Source organism: Geotrypetes seraphini, chromosome 1 (assembly GCF_902459505.1).
Source record: "Geotrypetes seraphini chromosome 1, aGeoSer1.1, whole genome shotgun sequence".
NCBI lineage: Eukaryota > Metazoa > Chordata > Amphibia > Gymnophiona > Dermophiidae > Geotrypetes > Geotrypetes seraphini.
Genome location: NC_047084.1, coordinates 339,235,997 through 339,258,039, shown reverse-complemented (window position 1 = coordinate 339,258,039; position 22,043 = coordinate 339,235,997). Strand labels below are relative to the sequence as shown.

The 22,043-nt window shown below is 45.2% G+C and overlaps 1 protein-coding gene across 1 annotated transcript in view; it reads left to right on the top strand.

The window, feature by feature from the left end:
• Positions 1-1,491: 1,491 nt before the first annotated feature.
• LOC117367600 overlaps positions 1,492-22,043 on the top strand; it is a 38,836-nt gene continuing 18,284 nt past the window's right edge. Inside the window, exon 1 of the mRNA XM_033960304.1 lies at positions 1,492-1,513. Within this exon, the coding sequence (XP_033816195.1) occupies positions 1,492-1,513 (22 nt within the window). The remainder of the gene's footprint in view (positions 1,514-22,043) is intronic.

Here is a 22,043-nt window from a genome sequence, read left to right as displayed (position 1 = left end):
TTTCACAGTCATATTTAGAATCTCATGCTTTTAGGCTTTCTCCAAATTGATTGAGTTCACTTTTGAACTGTAACAGAAGTATTTTTAGGTTTACTCTTTTGATGCGCTCTGCTGATTTATTTATTATTTTGCATTGATAGTACTTTCAATACAATGCAGTAAAATACAGAGCTTCTTAACTGTTTTATCCCAAAAAGATCTAATGCGGTGTATGAAATACTCTCCCCCCCTTTCTTTTATCAAGCTGCGCTAGAGGTTTTTAGCGCAGACTGGTGAGGTAAGTGATAATATTGGGGACTGGTGAGAAAGAGAAAATGGTTACTGCAGATGGACAGATTAGACGGGCCATTTGGCCTTTATCTGCCAATCATGTTTCTATGTTCTATAATACAATAATTCTATGGAGCATTTACTGTGCCAGTTTGCGTTAAAAACCTCTAGCGCAGCTTTTTTAAAAATATAATTTATATTCTGCATATTCTACAATTCCATGCGGTTTACAAATTATTCAGGTACTCAAGTATTTTTCCCTAACTGTCCCGGTGGGCTTCTACTCTATCTAATGTACCTGGGGCAATGGGAATTAAGGGCTAGATTAACTAAGCAAACCAATTGTGTACTGATCAGTTTACGACCCCTTTGCGACCTGATTTTACTCCGGCCCGATTCACTTACCTCTCTGCCGATCCGATTCCGATCTGTGCATGCAAATGAGGGGAACAGCATGCAAAGTAGGCAGGGACACGATTCACTAAAGAAATCTTGCAAACCGACTAGGCTGGCCGATCAACACAAGAAGCGATTGCTGGTGGACCAGTCGCAAACGTCCTTTCCGACTCTCCAGCTCCTGCTCTCTGCACGCCCTGCTCTCTGCTGCCCCAACAAAAATATTTATATCTCTGCCCCGCTCTCATATCTCTGCCCCATCTTGCCCTGCTCTTGGCTGCCCCGACTCTGGATCTCTGCCCCGATCTCCTGCTCCTCTCTGCCCCGATTTCCTGCTCCTCTCTGCCCCGATTTCCTGCTCCTCTCTGCCCCGATTTCCTGCTCCTCTCTGCCCCGATCTCCTGCTTCTCTCTGCCCCAATCTCCTGCTTCTCTCTGCCCCGATCTCCTGCTCTGGCCACCCTGTTCTTGCCCTGAATCTCTCCTGCCTTCCGCCCCAACTCGCTGCCCTGCTCTCAGCGCGAATCTCTCCTGCCACCCTGACTCTCCTGCCCTTCCCCGCACTGCGAGCCTGTGGTTTTAACCCACGGGTTAAAAGCAGGTTAAAACCACGGGCTTGCTGGGCTAGTGAAAGTTAAAAAAAAAAAAAATCACAGCTCTAGACAGCTCTTAAATGCATGTGCAGACTATCCACAGATGGTCTACTCTGCACATGTGTCTGGATCACACATTAGCGATCCGAGTGGTCAGAGGGGGGCGTTCCTCCAATCGCCCTCAATTTGATTTTTTTTGTTTTGTAAATTTGTCAGGCCTGCACAGATCGGCCATGGATCGAGAACGCTATGGAGGTTAGTGATTCTAGCCCTAAGTGACTTGCCCAGGTTCACAAGGAGCAGTGCAGGATTCGAACCCACAACCTCAGGGTGCCGAGGCTGTAGCTCTAACCAATACAAACCCTCCCTTTTACAAAACTGTAGCGCAGTTTTTAGCGCTGGCCATGGCAATAACAGCTCCGACGCTCACAGAATTTCTATGAGCATTGGAGCTTTTGCCGCCACGGCTAGTGCTATAAAATGTGCTATGATTTTGTAAAAGGGGGGTTAGTCACTTTAAAAGGAAAAAAAAGAGTTAAATATGCAGTTTAAGCGCAAACCCTTAAGGATAATGGATAATTGCTCCTGAAGATGAAGAGAACATCTAAGTTGGAGGGGAAGTTGTATAGGTACAGCCCTGGATCGTCTTTCCTTCCCCTCTTTTCCCCTACTCAGGTATGAGTATTATTTTCATACTATAAAAACATAGAAACATGACGGCAGATAAAGGCCAAATGGCCCATCTAGTCTGCCCATCCACAGTAACCATTATCTCTTGCTCTCTCTGAGAGCTCCACATGCCTAAGTATGGCTTAGGCATGTGGAAATATTTGACTCAATCTTACAGACATTTAATCCTGCTCATCATTTTTTAACATATTCAAATGTCACAGGACAGTAGGCTGCTGTAACTAAAATTATGTGTTTCCGCAACAGTTAATTACAAGTTGAGTTACTTAAGTAGTCAAATAATCTGGTAAATTACTTGAGGGTTGATTCACCACCACCGGTTTTCACCGCTGTAAAACAGCTAAAAACGAATATTCAGCTACTATTGTGTTTTTCCAAATACTTTAAAGATTATTAGCAAGAACCCAAATGAAGACATCAGAGTAAGCAACGGGTGGAGTTTGCCAGTATTGCCCATTGTCAGGGTTCATAATCTCAGCTTAGGTGGATTTCCCATTAGGCAATGTAGGCAAGGGCTGAGGAAAGAGTTGTCCTACCCATGTGAGTCACTTATTTTACTTTATCAGAAGCTGCAGAGCTTGTTTGCTTTCTAAACTGTAAGGGCCCTTTTTAAACTGCAGCACCAACTAGCTGTTATTCCATTCAGACTGCACTAATTGGCAGGACTGGTGCTATTACTCGGCTAAACAGCATATCGAAGGAAGACCTAGCAGGTTGTTTGCATGCTTAAGGGCAGCCATTAGTATAAATCCATTATTGTTTCTTCTCCTATCCCCACACTGTTATAGAATTACTCCCTAAATGGTTAACTCCTTTAAAATATACACCCACTGGAGTCTGGATGAAACGTTGCGTCCCCAGGTCTGCTTTAGTTTGGCCTTCTTTTGACCTTTTTTAATGCATACAAAGGAAAAGTTTTCAGCCCAACCAACCAACTTCCTAAATTCTGAGCTGAAAAGAGTGTTCTTATTTCCTTAAGTGCCAATTTGCAGAAACAAAATTCTATGTTTTTTGACATTGTTTCAGATCATTGATTGAACCATATCTACATCATTCTCTTCTTGGTTGGACTGAGAGCCTTTCTTTCTCCCTCGTAGAATGCATTTTATTTGGGCTTCCAAAATGTCCTTTTAAAATAATGTCCCTGCCTCATGTAGTCTTTTGATTTTGAAAACCAAGGGAAAAATACTGCAGAAATGATGGACTTGATACCAACCCCCTCTTCTACAAAGCTGCACGAGCGGCTGCCGCACAGCAACAGCCCCGAAACCCTTTAAATCTCTATGGGCTATGGGGCTGTTACCGCACGGCTTTGTAGAAGAGGGGGCAAGTCTTTATTTCAATCAACAGACGTTATGTTACTGTGGGCCACCTTTGTAATAAAAGAACAAGGACCCGACATGGTCCGTGTTTCAATTAACACATCTTCCTCAGGGGGCTGAAGGTATCCTTTATGAGCCATAATAACGAGCAAAAAATCCAAACCATGTTGTGAAATGGGGATGATTTGGGAAGCTGCGTATCAGTGTTTGGCTGATATACAAAGTGAAAGAACGACGTGCAAAACCTGAGGATAAGTCACAGTCATCAAGTACATTGTTTCTGCAGTATTTTTCCTTGGTTCTCTGTTGTGTGATGTCTACTGCAGGACTGTTGGATTTTTCTCTTTGTGGTCTTTTGATCTTGGCAATCCCTTTTAGTTTGTTTTCTCCCATCCTTGGTGGCTTGTATTTGTCTTCCTGAGAGTATGGCCTCTAGTTTCCTATGACAGCTCAAAAGTAGAATCAGCAAAGAGAGTTAGTGAACTCGGTGGCAAAGTTATGTGGTGTAATTTACAAGCGTTTGAATACTTTTGCATATTAAAACTGGATTTATTTTCAATAATAACAGGAAAGTGGATTTCCAAACCCATTCTCATCCTGTGTCTCCATAATTCATTTTGTTCTTTTGGGAGTTATATGAATGGAGTGAAATATACTGTACAATAGACATAAGCAAAAGCTTACTTCATTGAAAACTCGAATCAGTTGTTAAGCCACTGGATGGCACTGCTGTGTTTTAGGGCTTTAGGTATTCTGTTCAATTACTATTCTTACTGATCTTTGGTCACTGAGGAACATGGCTTGGAATCAAGCTTTCTAAGGCTCTGTTTTTCTTTGAGCACTCAGTGAACAAACCTAAAACACGCATACTGTGTGAAATTAAACAACATTGGGACTCTTATGGAACAAAGATAGATGAATATAAGGGATTAACAGTGGGCTAAGAGCCAGGAGAAATCAGAGCTCAGATCCCACCGATACTTGTGACCCTGAGTAAGTCAATTCGCCTTTGCTGTGGTACAAAAGGCACTATTTACTAAGCTACAGCAAAATAGCTCTACTTGCTTTTGTGTTCTACGGCCAGGCATATTGCAGATTCCTATTTGCAAGAAAGCAAAAGTCAGTTGACATGGGATTCACTAACCTTTAAAAGATATGAGCTGTCAAGTGAAAAACTTTTTATGCCTAGCTCCCAATCCCTTACAAAATGGAAAAAACCCCACCCTGAATTCACCCCAGTCTCTTATGAAAGTACAATGCCCCCTCCAAACTCACCCCACTCCTGATCCCATATGAAATTAGAAAGACCTCTGAACCGCCTCAATCCCTGACGCATTTTCAAAATGGATCCCACACAATCTGTCCCACACTCCTTATCGCTTCCAGAGATCTCCCTGTTAGGTGGCAGGGATGAGAGGGTAAGGCGATGAAACAATGTGACAAGGCAGCGGCTGTTGCCTGAAGAATGCTAGGCGGCATAGAGAAAGGTGTAACCAGCAGAAGAAAGGAGGTGTTGATGCCTCTGTGCAAGTCATTGGTAACATAGCATAGTAAATGACGGCAGATAAAGACCTGAACGGTCCATCCAGTCTGCCCATTAGTTATACCCATTAAAAATACATGATTAAATTAACTTGTCTCTTCTTTGATATTTCTGGGTCACAGACTGCAAAGTCCACCTGGTATTGTTCTAGGTTCCAAATGCCGTCCAAGCTCACTGCAGCCTATCCAACTATCCTGTCTGCAGGATATCTACCATAAAGTCTACCATAAAGTCTACCATAAAGTCCTCATGTTCCAAGTTAGTGGTAAGGCCTCACTTTGGAGTACTGTGTCCAGTTTTGGAGGCTGTATCTCTTCAAGGGCATAAAAAGACTTGAGGTGGTTCAGAGGAAGGCAACAAAAATGGTAGAGTTTGTGCCATAAGACATAGAGAAAAGTAGAGAGCGAGAGGTGATTTGATATAGATATTTAAGTATTAATATTCAAACAAACCTCTTCCAGAGATGTATGGACAATAGAACTAGAGGACATGAATGGAGGTTGCAGGGAAGTAGACTTAGGAATAAAGTCAGGAAATACTTATCCACAGAGAGGGTTGTGGGCACCTGGAATAGGTGGTAGATTCAAAAACAGTGAGTGAATAAAAAAAATGTATGGTCTAGACCAGGGCTGCCCAAATCCAGCCCTCAAGATCTACTGGCAGGCCAGGTTTTCAGAATATCCACAATGAACATGCATGAGAGAGATTTGCATACCAAGAAGGCAGTGCAGGCAAATCTCTCTCATGCATGTTCATTGTGGATATCCTGAAAACCTGGCTTGCCAGTAGATATCGAGGGCCGGACTTGGGCAGCCCTGGTCTAGACATAGGGGATGCCTAAATGGAAACAGGATGGAAACATAACATGGCTGTTGAGGTGTTATCTTGTGCAAGAGTAGTGAGAACTGGGCCAATGCTGTACAGACTTCTGTGTCCCACAAATGACAAAATACTGAAGAAAGATTAGCCAAATTCAACATGGGGGAACAGGCCGATACCAGACAGACTTCAATGGCTTGTGTCCCACAAATTACAAAAGACTGAAGGAAGATTCAGCAACTCCAGCATAGAAGAACAGGGCAGGATTAATTTGTCGAGGGCCCCTAGGCACACAAGTACACTGGGCCCCCTGCCCTGCCCCATCCCACCATGCGCCCAGGTGGAAACAGGAAGCTGCGTCAGAGGGAAGCTTTGGGCAAGCAGCACCGCTTTCACAATTACAGTTCATGTTGCCTTTCTTACCTACGTTGCTTACTTGTCTTACTTTCTGTCGATGGGGGGGATGAGGGGGAGCACGTTTCCGATCGGGGTGGGACCTGCGTTGCCGATCAGGGGGGGGGCCCGCGTTGTAATCGATGCTGGAGGGACCCATCGCTGTTTGGAAAAAACAATGTTGATGCCCTCCTTCATCAGGCCTCCCTGATCATTTCGGGCCCTAGGCACGTGCCTAATTGGCCTATTGGTTAATCCTGCCCTGGGAATCGAGGCTGATGCCAGACAGACTTCTACGGCCTGTGAACTGCAAATGACAAAAGACAGGTGAAGCATTGGCAACTCCAGTGAAGTAGGTAAGTTGAATACTATCAGCAATACTTGGAGTCTTAGCTTTAACCACAAATCAACCCCATCATGTTTGGCTGCTTATATGGTTGGCATGGTGGATACTTCACAATCAGCATTTAAGCATGGGTGACTGGGGCCCACACAGACTAGCAAGCATGGCTCTAGCCTTTTGTTGGGCAGACTGAAAGGATTGTGCTGGTCTTTACTGTGTTACTGTAAGTGATCAGATACTCATGCAGCTCAAAGTCAAAATGGCAACCATCACCCCCTAACAGACAGCCAATTTTGGGTGGTTCTGAGCGCAAGGTGGGTGGGCACAAAGTTCCCCCACCTCTAAATATAAATACTTTAGCTAATGAGGATCCACAAGCTCTGTCAACTGAAGACTTTCTCTGAAGGTGGCCAGAACTTCCTTTTACCAAGCTTGGCAGCCAGCCGCAACATCCCTAAGCCATCGATGTTGGCAACCCACATATGCTTAGTTGTTAATGGCTCAAGGATGCTGTTGCTGACTGCAGAGCTTGGTAGAAGGGAGTTCTGGCCATCTTTGGAGGAGGTCCTCAGCTGGGGATGCTTGGAGATCCCCACCAGCTATACAGCAAGGTTTAGACCAACGTTAGACATGCAAGGACCCAGGTCAGAAAATAAAAAAGGAGGGCCCCAATCCCCTCTCCTCCCTGCCTCCCCTTCAATTTCTTCACCTGCCATTACTATCACTCTGACAAACCCTCACCAAGTACAGAACAAGGAATCTCAAATTAGAAATTAAAATATGAGACAAAAATGAACTGGGAACCCCAAGAAGTTAAACTTAGCATGTTCTAGAGAAATGAAAACAGAAATGCATTTATTTTTCCACTGAACACAACACGACATTTGCTAAGCACATGTCCCAAGCTAACATATTCCATTTAAAACATTCAAAATAAAATGCTTTTTCTACCTTTGTTGTCTGGATATTTTATTTTTCCATCATGTGGTTCCTGTTTCTTTTTTCTGCTTTCCTGTCTCTCATCTGTTAGTTCTTTTTCAAGTGGTTGCTGTCCATTTGTCTTCTCTCCTCTCTATTCCTTCACTATATTTGCCTCTGACATGTTTGTTTATTAAAAATACTCACCGGTATATACCACCCTTCATATATTGATTGCTCTTTTCTATATCTTTCCTCTCTTTTTCTTTTCTGCCTCTCTGTCAACTCAAACATCACCCTCTTTCTCACCCTTCTTCTTTTTACTTTTCAGCTACCTATCAAATTTCTATCTTCTTTTCTCCCATTTCCAATCTCACTCCTTCCCCAGTCCTCCATTCCCTTCATCTTTAATCTACTCCCCATTACTATATTTCTATCCTCCGTAATCACTATTCTCTCATTCATTTCCTTGCCACTCCCTCTTGACCTCTCTCACATAGTTCCACCATTCCCAGGTCTTCCTTCCTCTACTCTTCTGGCCCAGCATCTGCCTCCTCCTTTTTCCCTCCCTGTCCTCATAGCCTCTTATCTCCCTGTCCCTTTTTTCCCTCCTCCCCTGTCCCCCATGGACCAGCATTCTCTCCCTCTTCCCTCATTCCCATTATCTGACATCGCTCCATTACTCCCTTCTGCTTCTGGATCCAACATCTCCCTCTTTCTCCCCTTTTCACCTGCTATGTATCTCTCTCCCTCCCTCACATCCACCTCCATGTTCAACACCTCTTCCTCTTTTCCATTTTCCACTCTCTCTCTCCCTCCCTCCCTCGTACCCTGGGTCCTTCATTTCTTCCCACTTCCCCCAAGCAGCATCTTTCCCTTCCTCTACTCCACCATCATGTCCAAAATGTCTCCCTTTCTCCCCCTTGCACTGTCTCTCCCTCCCCTCCACCCCTATGTCCAACATTTTTTCCCTTTCTTGCCTCTTGCCTCCTCCCCTCCACCCCAGTATAAAAGATGTATCCCTTTCCTGCACCTTTGCACCCATTTGCTGTATCTCTCTCTTCCTTCCCAATCTTCTCCACCCCATGTCCAATAATTCTCCCTCTCTCCTCCACACTCAGCATCTCTCCTTCCCTGCCTCATTCCACTCCATCCACAACTCTCCTCATGCCAGTATGGAGATAACAGGCTGTGCTCCCACAGTCCTGGCTGCATTGCAGTCTTGATTGGGGCAGTATCAGTGATTTACCCACATTGCCTGCTGCTAACCCAGAAGCCTCCCTTCTGCCATGTCCTGCTCCCTCTGTTGCAACTTCCTGTGGGTTCAACGGAAATAAGTTAGCAGCAGGCAGCATGTGGAAATCATTGCTGCTGGCCCATTCAAGAGAGCTAAGCAATCAGGACTGTGGGTGCCCAGCCTGTTCCATCCACTGGCACTGGGTCAAGGTGCACCGCTGCTGAGCAGGACCAGGTCCACTCAGACCCATTTGTGGCTATGCCACTGCCTTCCAGTAATCCTGCAGCAGTACCACTCGAGGTCAGACTGCCAAGTAAGCTTATTATTTAACTTGGCTATTATTGCTATATGTTAGTAGGCTTATTAGTCCCTACTGCTTAGTAAATAGACCCCTTAAATTGTAAGCCTTCTGAAGACAGCAAAATACATACCATACTTTGTAATTAATCTTTGGAAGAGTTCAGGTTTGAGAGGGCAAGTAATTAAATCCATTTCAAAGACCCACATTCAGATTTTGCATTCCATTTTTAAATGTAAGTGTTGGTTTCACATTTATCTGTGTTGTTTTGATTAATCTGTAAGCATTGGAAAGATAGAGACTGCATGCCCAGAGGTGCACATACAACTGAGCCAAAGGATTCATATCACTGTGTTTTGCCATTAAATAAACTGGGGTAAATATTTAGCTGACAGCCGTTAGTTTTATTTTGATTGCCTGAAGCATTGGGCCCAGATATTCAATGCTGGGCTATGTCCAGGCACCAGCATTGAATATATGGCTATATGCGGTTTGCTATCACTTTCCGGACTGTAAAGCATTACCAAGTTTGGTTTCCTATTGCATTGTTGAATGAATGTATGTTATTCCTTCATAAGCAATTGTTTCTTCTTCAGAACTAACCCCCCCCCCCTTCTCCTTTTATGAAGTTGCATTAAGGGTGGTTTGTTTGTTTTTTTAAATCGTAGGCCATGGTGGTAAAGCTCTGATGCTCATAGGAATTCTATGAATGTTGGAGCTTTTACAACCCTGGCCAGTGATGACAAACCCTAATGCAGCTTCATAAAAGGAGGGGTAAATTTAATTGGATATATTTTTTAAAAATATTCAGAACCTAATTGCATAAGATAAACTGGACAAAGATCGGACTGTGCTTTATGAGGTATAATTTGTCTGGTTAACTTGTGCGGTCAAGTGCCAAATATTAATGCGATTATGAGGGATCTTCCAAAAGTTTCCATACTTTTATTTTTTTTTAACACTATTTATTAAATACAGATACCTCAAAAGCAAATTACATCACTACCTGCAAAGTAAGCCGGCTTGCCTGACTGACTAGTCACATGACATTCTACAAAATGCCCTCTTACCACTTCTCCCACCCCAACCATTTCCTGTGAAAATATGAAAGCGTTGAAACTTTTTGAAGAACCCTCGTAAATGCCAATTCTGCCCCAGGACTGCCCACAAAATCACTGACTATGAATATGGCAGTTAGTGCTGATATCCAAGTGTACTACCCAGTTGAATATCGACAGATAGTCCTGCACTAGTGATTTAACTGGGTAGGGGCCCCATTAATTTTGCTTCATTAGTAGTGGTAGTAGTGCCAGTAGATCTGGCTTCTGACTTGTTGATGTCTTGCAGCAGGCCTGATTCTAAACTTTTGCTCATTAGTGCTGGAAAGTTTGAAGTTCTCTGTGGAAGTTACCATCTCTAGTGGCATTAATTGGCAACTTCATTATCAGCGTTATCTAAACAGAAGTCCCCCCCCCCCCCCATTAGCTTCCACAAAAGCAGGCAGCCTGCCACACATACAGCACACGTGAATGTCTGCCGTGAACAGGCCATAAATAAATTGGCATGGAAATGCAACTGCCATCTTGCGGCCCTTGAAGCAGTGCTTCCACAACATGCTTATGAGATATTTCCTAAGACAAGTTGTGTGTGTAAGCTGGTCTTGCTGCTGCCCAGGCCATACCCACTAGCACTATTTCACTATTGATAATTGTGTGGCTTTTTACAATAGATAGTACATCTTGTCTTATATATTCCATCATCCAGCTGAAGCAATGGTTACATTATGCCACTGCTCCCAGGTGAATATTGACCAACATTTGGGGTTTTCCTGCTCTGCTATGTGACAGAATTTAAAAGAACATAGATACATTTTGATAATCCAACTGATTAATGCAGTTTTTTCCCTCCTCAACTTTCAGTTTAATCGATGATGCTTTTTTATACCTATTATTTTTTATTTTATATTTTTTTCCTATTATTTGTATTTTGCCATTAGACAAGGCGGATTACAATCAAACATGGACAATTGAAATTAACCAAAAACAAAACAAAAATGTAAAAAAACCATCAGAAAATTGCTAATTCATATAAAAAGCATCAACCATCATATTTTAACTTACAAAACAGGTGACACTAACAATTTACACAAATCTTTTTGTTGCTTGATGTAATCTGGAAGCCTGTTCCACTCAGCAGGTCCCGCCCATAGGAAAGTACTAGATCTCATAGTCTGTAATCGTAATTTTGTTTAAATTGGAATAACCAAATTGCAATATGAAGCAGAGTGCAGCGGTCGAGGCGGCACACAATCCTGAAGAGATTTTGTACGCTTAAATAAAGCAACAACAACAACTTATACTTCTCTCTGTACACTATGGTCAGCCAAAATATCCCCTCTTTTACTAAGGGGCGCTAGCCAATTTAGTGCACGCTAAACGCTAACGCATCCATAGATATAATGGGCGTGTTAGCAGGTAGCGCGCGCTAAATCGGCTAGCACACCTTAGTAATGATAGAGAATATGAAGTCTCCCTATATGAAAATGATCATCGACTTATATAACTCCAAAGTTAATCAATGGATCTGTGTGGAATCAAATTGTGTAACAATCAACTGGAGTTATAGAATATGAAGTGACATGTTCATACTTCCCAATCCCAAAATTCGAATGGAATTGTAACTAAAAATGAATTGTATGTCTTAAAGGGGAAAAAAAAAAGATTATGGAAGTGAAAAAACAGATGAGCAGGCAGCTTTTAAGAAATGTTATGCAGCAAATTATGCTGTACATGTCCACGCAGATGGATTAGTAAGTGTGGGGTGGGGCTCACTATACACACATCTTTAAGGAAATGCTAAATTTCTCAGGGTGGCTGGTCCCAGTGTGAGCAGGATGGATTGCAGAGCAGAAAAATACCTTTATTATGTTTTATTGGCTCTGTGGTCAATAGCTGCAGCACAAGGTAAGGCTACATCGGGGGGGGGGGGGGGGTTCTCTCTTACCTGTTTCAGGGATGTTTCAGAACTGGTAAAACTGTGTCATAAACTTGTGTGGCTTTTAATCTCTTTTTCTGTGTTTTAGCACACCTACAGTCTGCTTTATTTCCCCCTTAGACTCAGAAGGGGTAGAATAGTCCCATCAAATCAGGCCCATAGAATTATGAGACTTTTATCTTGTAAATTGTACCTTTTCCCTATAGTTTGTCCATCTACACAAAGGTATCGGCTTTGAATAGCAGCTTCCTAACTTAATAGACACATTTCCTGTAAAAGACAACAGAAAAAAGTCTTCTGTGCCATACAGAGAGATATTAGGTGTTAGAAAGTTAATATCTTTAATATAGAATCAACTTGTGATAGGTTCTGTGATTGGGTAGAAGCACTTTGTAAATTTCCCTAAAATTAAGAAATGATCTCCACAAGATATATCACAGAAGTATATTCTAAATATCCTTAAAATATCTGAGAAAGCTGTTCCACTCTTTGCTGAAGTACTGTACATTACTATCCCTCCCTCAAAAAGAAAGGGGAGGGGAGAGAAGGGACAATAATTGGATGCTGGGGAATCATACTGGACTTCTAGAGACATCTATGGAGCTCAAGCCAGTTCCTGTCATGTTTATTGTGTACTTAGTGGTGGATGTGGATAGGGAATTTATATTAAGATATTTCTTTCATAGTAAAGATTCTTTTATTTTATAATATGAAAGTTTGGATGTATCTGGATTTCTCTAAACCTACCTAGATGAGCAAGAAAGAGTTTCTTTTATTATGTCCTGGAGTCCCATACCTGGGATCTCAATTCTCCTCACAAATGTATGGTGACATATAATAATGTGAAGTCTATCTTTTATGAGTCTTCCCAGAATATTAGGTTTCCGACTAGTAGAATCTCTGGCACTCCAGGTATCGCATCCTCTTCAACAGCATCTTGAGTTTCTTTGTAGTATACACAGATAAGAATACCAGAACTCTGTCTTAAGCTCTATATTTTTGCTTTTTGTAATAATAGGATTTGCCTAAAATTGTGACGTTGAACTGTGCTTAAATAGCACACTGTAAAGCACTACCAAGTTTGGCTTGTGTTCAGGTTCAGTTTCCTGTTGCATTGTTAATATATAGAAATAAATAGACATAAAACAGATCTGATCTGAAGAAGCTAATCAAATAATGCACTAAGGCTCCTTTTTATCAAGTCGTGATAGAGCTTTTTAGTGCCGGCTTTCTAGGTGAATGCTCGGACGCTCATAGGAATTGAATGAGCGTCAAGAGCATTTCTTTAGCACTCTCCAGACCAGTAGAGGTTAACTTTACGAATGGGTATATATCTAATCATGACCAGCAGGTGGAGACTGAAAACAAAACTTTGGGACAGTATATACTATCCTCCCTTCTCTATTTCCCTCAGTCTTCTTTCAGTCTCCAGCAGGTGTTGAGTGATCTGTACCCATCTCTCTTGGTAGGGCTGTTGGAATTTGTTTAGGGGTTTATTGTCCCTGTTTTTGGCCGGACGGAGCTTGGTCGGGCCCTGTTTGGGGGTCCGTCCGACCTCGGGGGTGTCAAACCCGGCGGGTCACGAGCGGGGTCCCTCCCCCCACTTCCTCCACCTCCCCACATTTTTTTAGAGGAGCCTCAGCAGTAAGCCTTGCCCCCTAAGTCAAGCAAGGCATATTGCTTCGAGAGCCTGTGGAGTCTGTTCTGTAAAAAAAAAAAAAAAAAAAAAAAATCCTGAGGTAGTGCTGGTCTGAAGGGTTGTTTCCCTTTAAGAAAACTGTATTTTACTGTATTTTTTCATGTAACCAGCACTTTTTTATAGCTAGGTCGCGTCTGGAGCAATTGTGCCCTTCTCCGGGGGAGTAGGCCACAATTTTAGTCCAGCCGCGAGGCACTCGCGGCCGGCCCTGAACTCGGCGGTTTGGGTCGGTGAGGTGGTGGAGCTCCGTCGGCAGCGGCTGCAGGCGCCCAGAGCTCCCCGCCGATGGTGCCTCGCGAGTCGGCTTGGAGCAGTGGGGAAGCCCGGTCTTCCACAACCGCCCACGGAGGGATTCCCCGAAGGATTCCCTCTCAGCTGATTTTTTGACAGCTGATGCCGACTTGCCTGTCTTAGCGGCTGGGACTGTTCAGTCTTCTCAGCCGCTACAGGCCATGGAGGGAGCATTTTTGGCGGGAACTTCGCCATTTTCTTTGTCTGGCCCCTCCATTTTGTCTGCAACCTCAGGTGACCTTCCCCCTGTATGGCGAACACAGGGGCAGGTTTCAGCATGGACCCCTGCTGGGGCAGGGAGTCCCTGGGGACCCCCAGGGGTTTTTTGCCCCCAATTTATTTTCTTTCTTTGTGCGGACTTTTGGGGGTCCCACGTACGCCTGGGGGGTTTCGGGGGGGGTTTCCCTCCGCGCCCCCTATGGCTTTGCCTCCCTCTTTTCGTTTGGCGTCCCCTCTTCCTCCTCCCTCATCCAAGCGCCCGCGGGGGGGCTTGGATTGCGAATTGGTGGGCGGAGGAGCGTGTTGGCCTGGTTGAGGACCTGGCTGCTTTGGCGGGCTTCCAGGATCCTCTAGAGGGGACGCCTGTTGGCAGCGGGGCGGCGGGTTTCCCGTCTTCCAGAGCAGATGCGTCCGTGGTGCGCTTTTTTATTCAGAGGGATGAGCTTTTAGACCTGTGTAGCAGGTCTCCTTGGTGCTGCATTTTTGCAGTGGCGCCGCCGGAGACCCCGCGTATGGGGGCCCCTCTGCTTCAGGGGGTCTGTCCTGGTTCCCGCTCTTTTCCTGTGCGTCAGGATTTGCGGGATTTTGTGTTGGCGCAGTGGCCTATGGGCGCAGTTTCGTTTGGTGTGCGCCTTGGCTCTTGGGTATCCCGTCCCGGAGGGAGGTAGGGCTACCTTAATTTCGCCAATGGGGAACGCGGTGGTCTCGGCACTTCCTAAGCGGCATACCGTGCCTGTTATGGACGGTTCTGCTCTTAGGGTCTCGGAGGCGCGTGCGTTAGAGACTCTTCTTAAGTATGATTTTGATGTCTCTGCCTTTGGGGTCCAGGCGGCTGTTTGTGGGGAGCTAGTCGCTCGCGCCGTGTTTCGGTGGGCTGAGCGTGTCCTGGATCGGGAGTCTGATGACTGGTCTCTAGTGGATCAGGAGGTAGCGAAGATTGCGATGGCTGCCTCGTTCCTCTCAGATGCTCTTTATGACTTGGTGCGGATTTCGGCTAAGTCTATGGCATGGCCGCGCGGCGTATTTTGTGGCTGCGCGCTTGGGCGGCGGATTCTGCGTCCAAAGCTAAGTTTACTAAAGTTCCCTTTAGGGGGTCTTTTTGTTTGGAGAGGAATTAGATGAGTTGATTCAGACTCTGACGGACTCGAAGGTGCCCCGTCTGCCTGAGGACCGTGCCCGCCCTGCGTCTAGGTGTGGGGCTGCCCGGGGGCGTTTGCGGGAATTTCGCAAGTATCGCCCGGGGCGTGGGGCTGCTTCTTTCCCGGCTCAGGGTTTTTCCCGGGGTCGGTTCTTCCAGCGCATGCAGCCCTTTCGGGGGGCCCGTCGGGGGGCAGGGAATCCCTCCGCCGGTTCCCCCGCTTCCCGTCCTGCGCAATGACTCCTTGCCGGCGCCCCCTTTGGTTCCGGTGGGGGCCCGGCTGCGCAAATTTTTCCCCAAATGGGCCGAGATCGCGTCCGATCAGTGGGTCCTTGAGGTGGTGCGGGACGGTTACGCTCTGGAGTTTACCCGCTCTCTGCCGGACCTTTTCCTCGCTTCTCCATGTCAGACTCCATGGAAGACGCAGGCTTTTCGTCAGACCCTTCAGCGTTTGCTAGATCTCGAGGCAGTGGTGCCGGTGTCCCCTACGGAGTGGGGCACCGGCAGGTACTCCATTTACTTTGTGGTGGCCATAAAGGAGGGGACCTTTCGGCCCATCCTGGATGTCTCTCGATCTGACGGAGGCCTACTTGCAGGTTCCAATTCGGGCCTCTCATCAGCACTTCCTTCGCTTTGCGATCTTGGGGCGGCACTTTCAGTTCTGTGCGCTTCCCTTTGGTCTGGCCACAGCTCCTCGGACGTTCACCACGGTAATGGTGGTCGTCGCGGCAGCCTTGCGGTCGGTGGGCATCCTGGTTCTCCCCTACCTGGACGACTGGTTGATTCGGGCAAAGTCGTTGCAGGAGAGCTCCCGGGTTACGGCTCGGGTGGTGGAGTTTCTCCGGTCGCTGGGCTGGGTGGTCAACCTTTCCAAGAGTCTGTTGGTCCCGGCTCAGCGTCTGGAGTGCCTTGGGGTTATGTTCGACATCTCCTTGGGGAAGGTCTTCCTTCCAGAGGCCCGGGTGAGCAAATTGCAATCTCAGATTCGCCTGCTTTTGGCGTCCCGGGGTCCTCGGGCGCGAGATTTCCTCCAAGTCCTGGGGTCAATGGCGGCGTCCCTGGACGTGGTGAGGTGGGCGCGGGCCCACATGCGTCCTCTTCAGTATGCTCTGCTCCGGAGGTGGTCTCCCCGGAGGCAAGATTTGGATGTTCCGGTTCCCCTGCGAGGCTTGGCGCGCTGCAGTCTGCGCTGGTGGCTCCGGACCCCTCACCTGGTTCAGGGGGTGGGTCTGGATCTCCCGCAGTGGACGGTGCTCCTTACGGATGCGAGTCTCCTCGGTTGGGGGGCTCAGTTTATGGGCCACTCAGCTCGGGGCACCTGGTCCGCGGAGGAGGCCTCCTGGTCGATCAACGAGTTGGAGACCAGAGCGGTCAGGCTGGCGCTGTTAGCTTTCCACTCCCTTTTGCTGGGCAAGTCGGTCAGAGTCCTGTCGGACAATGCCACGGCGGTGGCTTATGTCAATCGTCAGAGGGGCACCAAGAGCACTCCTGTGGCGCAGGAGGCGGCTCGGCTCATGGTTTGGGCGGAGTCCCATCTTCTGGACCTCTCGGCTTCTCATATAGCCGGGGTAGAAAATGTTCAGGCAGACTTCCTCAGTCGTCACTTCCTGGATCCAGGAGAGTGGTTTCTCGGCGCCGGAGCGTTTCGGTTGATAGTGCAAGATTGGGGGCAGCCCCTGATGGACCTGATGGCCACGAGTGGCAACGCCAAAGTGCCCTGCTTCTTCAGTCGTCGCAGGGAAGGGCTGGCCGAGGGTCTGGATGCTCTGGTCCAGCCGTGGCCAACGGAGGGGCTGTTGTATGTGTTCCCTCCTTAGCCGCTGGTGGGCAGAGTGCTTCTTCGCATTGTTCACCATCCGGGTTTGGTGGTGCTGGTGGCTCCGGATTGGCCTCGACGTCCGTGGTATGCGGATCTGGTGAGACACCTGGTGGCGGTTCCTCTTCCTCTGCCTCTCTCGGACGACCTTCTGATGCAGGGTCCCATTCCCTTGTTCGACCCGTCTCTCTTCTGTCTTACGGCGTGGCTCTTGAAAGGGGTCGCCTTAGCAAGAAGGGATATTCAGACAAGGTGATCGCTACACTGTTGGGGTCCCGGAGGCTTTCTACCTCTCGGGCTTATGTGCGGGTTGGGCGTCTCTTTGAGGAATGGTGTCGGGCGCGGGGAGTGACCTCTTTTCGCGCTTCTCTGCCTAACATTCTAGAGTTCTTGCAGGATGGCCTGGATAGAGGCCTGGCTTGGTCTTCTCTCCGGGTTCATCTTGCGGCCCTGTCGACCTTTCGAGGGTTGGTGTCAGGTCAGCGTTTATCGGCTCTTCCTGATGTGATTCGGTTTCTGCGGGCGGCCAAGTTGCTTAGGCCTCCCCTACGGCCCTCGGTTCCCTCTTGGGATCTTAATCTGGTTCTCTCTGTTTTGGTGCGCCCGCCTTTCGAGCCCTTGGACGACTGTTCTTTGAAGGACCTTACTTTGAAGGCGGTCTTTTTGGTGGCCATTACTTCTGCTAGGAGTATTTCTGAGCTGCAGGCTTTCTCTTGTAGGGCTCCCTTCTTGGAGTTGTCTAGGGAGCGGGTCGTCTTGCGGCCTGTTCCTTCTTTTCTGCCGAAGGTTGTTTCTCCTTTTCATGTCAATCAATCGGTGGTTCTCCCGGGCTTGGGTGGTCGGGAGGGCTCTTCTGAGCAACGGCAGCTGCGCAAGTTGGATGTCGGTCGGGTCCTTCGCTCTGATGTGCAGCGGACCCAGGAATTCCGGAAGTCCGATCATCTCTTTGTCCTCCTGGCTGGTCCTCGTCGGGGAGCTGGCGCTTCTAAGGCTACTATTGCGCGCTGGATCAAGGAGACGATTGCTTCCGCTTATCTTCTGAAACAGCAGCCTGTTCCGGAGTTTCTCAAGGCTCATTCCACTCGGGGTCAGGCGGCTTCTTGGGCTGAGTCGTCGCTCGTGCCTCCGGTGGATATTTGTAAGGCTGCGGTTTGGTCCTCCTTGTATTCTTTTGTTAGACATTATCGGGTAGATGTTCAGGCGCGTCGGGACGCGGTGTTCGGTGAGCGTGTTCTGGTATCGGCCCTTCGGGGGTCCCGCCCGTGAGAGGGACTGCTTTGGTACGTCCCATTCGTAAAGTTAACCTCTACTGGTCTGGAGAGTGCTAAAGAAGGAGAAATTAGGTTCTTACCTGCTAATTTACTTTCTTTTAGCTTCTCCAGACCAGTAGAGGTCCCCACCCTGTCTGTTGTTGTTGTTGTTGTTGGGGCTGTTTTCGCGGGCAGTTTTTGTTTTTTGCTGCGGGTTCTAGTATTTTTCTAGGGCCGGGGAGAATTAAAGAACAGCGGCTGTGGCTCGGCTGGCTTAGCTGGCGAGCTGTGGGGACATTTTCCTTCGGGTATTTCTCCTCTGCATTTTCCAACAGCATTTGGGTATGTTATTTGTTACTCCTGTTCGGAGTATTGTTTTCTTCCTGTTTTCCAGTTCTTGGTTCTGCTTGGCTATTCGGCAGACTGAGGGAAATAGAGAAGGGAGGATAGTATATACTGTCCCAAAGTTTTGTTTTCAGTCTCCACCTGCTGGTCATGATTAGATATATACCCATTCGTAAAGTTAACCTCTACTGGTCTGGAGAAGCTAAAAGAAAGTAAATTAGCAGGTAAGAACCTAATTTCTCCTTATTTCACCGGCCAGTGCTAAAATGCTGTACTGTGGCTTGATAAAAAGGGACCTAAGTTAATCCAATAAAATGTATCACCTTTATTCTTTTGTTTTGTTTTATTTCTGTTGATTTTTATATACTTGTATTATCTTAAAAAGCGGACTAACAGGGCTGCCACACCATTTCACTGTTGCATTGTCGAATGAATGTACATTATTCCATCACAATCGTTTCTTGTTCAGAACTAAATGTAATTGGCTATATATCTTTTAAGAATACAAATATTTTTACATTTGTGGGAGTCAAATGAAGTCCCAGGAATTTTATTTTATTTTTTGACATTTTGTGGCGCAGTAGCAAAACAAAGAAAAATCTAACGGGTCTGCAGTAAAAGGCGAACACCAAAAACAACAAGGAAAAGACTGCAGAATGGAATGTACAAGGTACAGGAATATTTTATTAAAAGCCATACAAAATTGTAATCCTTAAAAAAATTTTAAGGACTACAATTTTGTATGGTTTATAATAAGGATTCCTGTATCTTGTATATTCCATTCTGCAGTCTTTTCCTTGCAGTGGTTAAAGCTACAGTCTCAGCACCCTGGGGTTGTGGGTTCAAACCCACACTGCTCCTTGTGACCCTGGGCAAGTTCCCTAATCCCCCCATTGCCCCAGGTACATTAGATAGATTGTGAGCCCATGGGGACAGACAGGGAATAATGCTTGAGTACCTGAATAAATTAATGTAAACCGTTTTGAGCTGTCCCGAGAGAATGGTATAGAAAAATGAATGAATAAATAAATAAATGAATTTAGCCAAATAACTCAGATATAATGAACAAACCAATATAAACCACTGTGACACTTTCACTCTAATTGATGCATGAATGTCAAAGCTAGATAATAACAAAACAGCACAAGCCATGCAATTAATCCAAAATGAAGGAAAAAGCCTCAGAAAAGGGCCCATCCACCTCCACTAAAAAGTGGTATAGATTCAAGTGGTTGAGCGGTCACCTCATCGGCAAAAAATCTCCATTAGAATTTAAACTGAAAAAACTCTGTGCTGTATTTGTTGAGGACATAAAAGATAGAAGAAAAATTATATCAACTTATCCTTATGCCGATCAGTACACTGACGGTGGCCAGCGTTTCACAAATCTGCTGCCTCAGGGTGTGACAGGACCGATCAGATTTAAAGGGTGGTATGCTGAATGCGTCTCCTGCATCCTGCAAATGAGTTTGCCAGTGCTGAACTATTTAACTGTATTTGCCCTATATCAGTCTTAATACATAGAGGAAACAATTTGCAGACTTGGCTTAATATTATGTTTGCCAGAAAGGTTTTAAGCCCTTTATAGGTGTAAAATGCACAGATAAACGTAGGCACTACCAGATACTTTTCCGTCTGTACTCTGCAAAAAGTTTTCCTTTCACTGCAGGTTGAAATTCAGTTCGTAGCTCCTTTGTCAAATTTTAATGTATGCTTTAGTTCTACATAATTATGGTGACATGTTGTCTGAGGCAATACATAAATGCTGGGTTAGACAGTCAGAAACTGTCTGTATCTCACTGCTTATTAATGGGAACTGAAACAGCAGGAGAGTTGCAAACCGTCTTGTAAACCAGGAGCACAACTTGTGGAGGTGAGGGAGCAGGGGCTGCATGTGGTTTGGCCAGCATTACTAAGCGCTCATCAAACAAGTTCAAGTTCAAGTTTATTTGATAAATCGCCTATATAAAACATTCTAAGCGATGTACAATTTAAAAACAGCTTATGGGGGAACAGACAATCTTAAGACACTTTTAAAAACAACAATTTAAAAAACAAAAATTATTGAAACACATGTAAAAAAAATCTGGAAATTTAAAGATTTCTCTATACATGTGGTTTAGTGACAAACATGAAATAAAGGGAAAAGGGAAATAAAGTTACAAATATCTCAATATAGAAAAAACATAAAAAGGGTAAAAACACAAGGAAGGGGGGAGGAAAAAAGAGAAAAATAAAAAATGAAAAATAAAAAAAGGAACATTGGCATGAATAATTAGTCAGTAAAAGCATCATTAAATAAAAATGTTTTTAAAAGTTTTTTAAAAGAGATAAGATCTTTTTCTTTTCTAATAAAAAGTGGCAGAGCGTTCCAAGTTTGAGGAGCTAAAACAGAGAACATTTCATTTCTCCTTGTTCCCACTATTTTTAAAGATGGAACCGATAGTAGATCTTGATAAGAAGATCGGAGAGATCGAGATGAATGATATGGGATAATCATTCTAGATATGAACTGTGGCTCGTTAAATAATAGTACTTTGAAAACTAAAAATGCTATTTTAAAAGTAATTCGGTGGTTAATGGGCAGCCAATGGGACTTGATCAATAGTGGTGTTACGTGGTCATATTTTTTTGCTTTATGAATGAGTTTTATGGCAGTATTTTGGATTATTTGGAGTCTCTTCTTTTCTTTTTGGGGTACATTGAATAACAGAGAATTACAGTAATCTAATTTAGAAATGATCATTGAATTGATAAGTATACTAACAGATTTAGGTTCTAAAAATGATGAGATGGATCGTATCAAACGGAGTTTATCAAAACAGGATTTAACAATTTGGCTTATGTGATTGTGGAAAGATAAGTTGGTGTCAATGATTACGCCTAAGATTTTTAAGGTTGATACTAATTCAATTGGAGTGTTATCGAGTACAAATGGCGTCCAGGGTGGAATGGAGGGTGGGAATATTTTATGATTTCTTTTGCTTATGAATAACTGTTGGGTATGAAGGAGGAGGGATATTTGATGCGAGTTAGAATTTGATGATATATTAAGTGATGTTAAAGTATAAAATGATTGTATTATATGTTACACATATTGTGAGTTTTAAAAATGAATAAAGATTAACAAAAAAAACAACCTCCAAAGACTTCTTAAATGCAACACATAGGGCTCCTTTTACGAAGCTGCGGTACTGGCTTTAACGTGTGCGTCGTTTAATCACGCACTACCCCCCTCGCTAGCTGGAAAACTACCGCCTGCTCAAGAGGAGGTGGTAGCGGCTAGCGCAGCCGGTGGTTTAGCGTGCGCTATTACATGCGTTAAACCACTACCGCGCCTTCGTGAGAGGAAAAAAGGATCTCAGAAACCTGCTCAGAAATTGGCAAAAAGAACTTGTCTGAGACTTACCAGCTCCAGATTTCAATCACTGTTCCCAAAAAATCTCTCATATATTGTCTACCTGCTAACA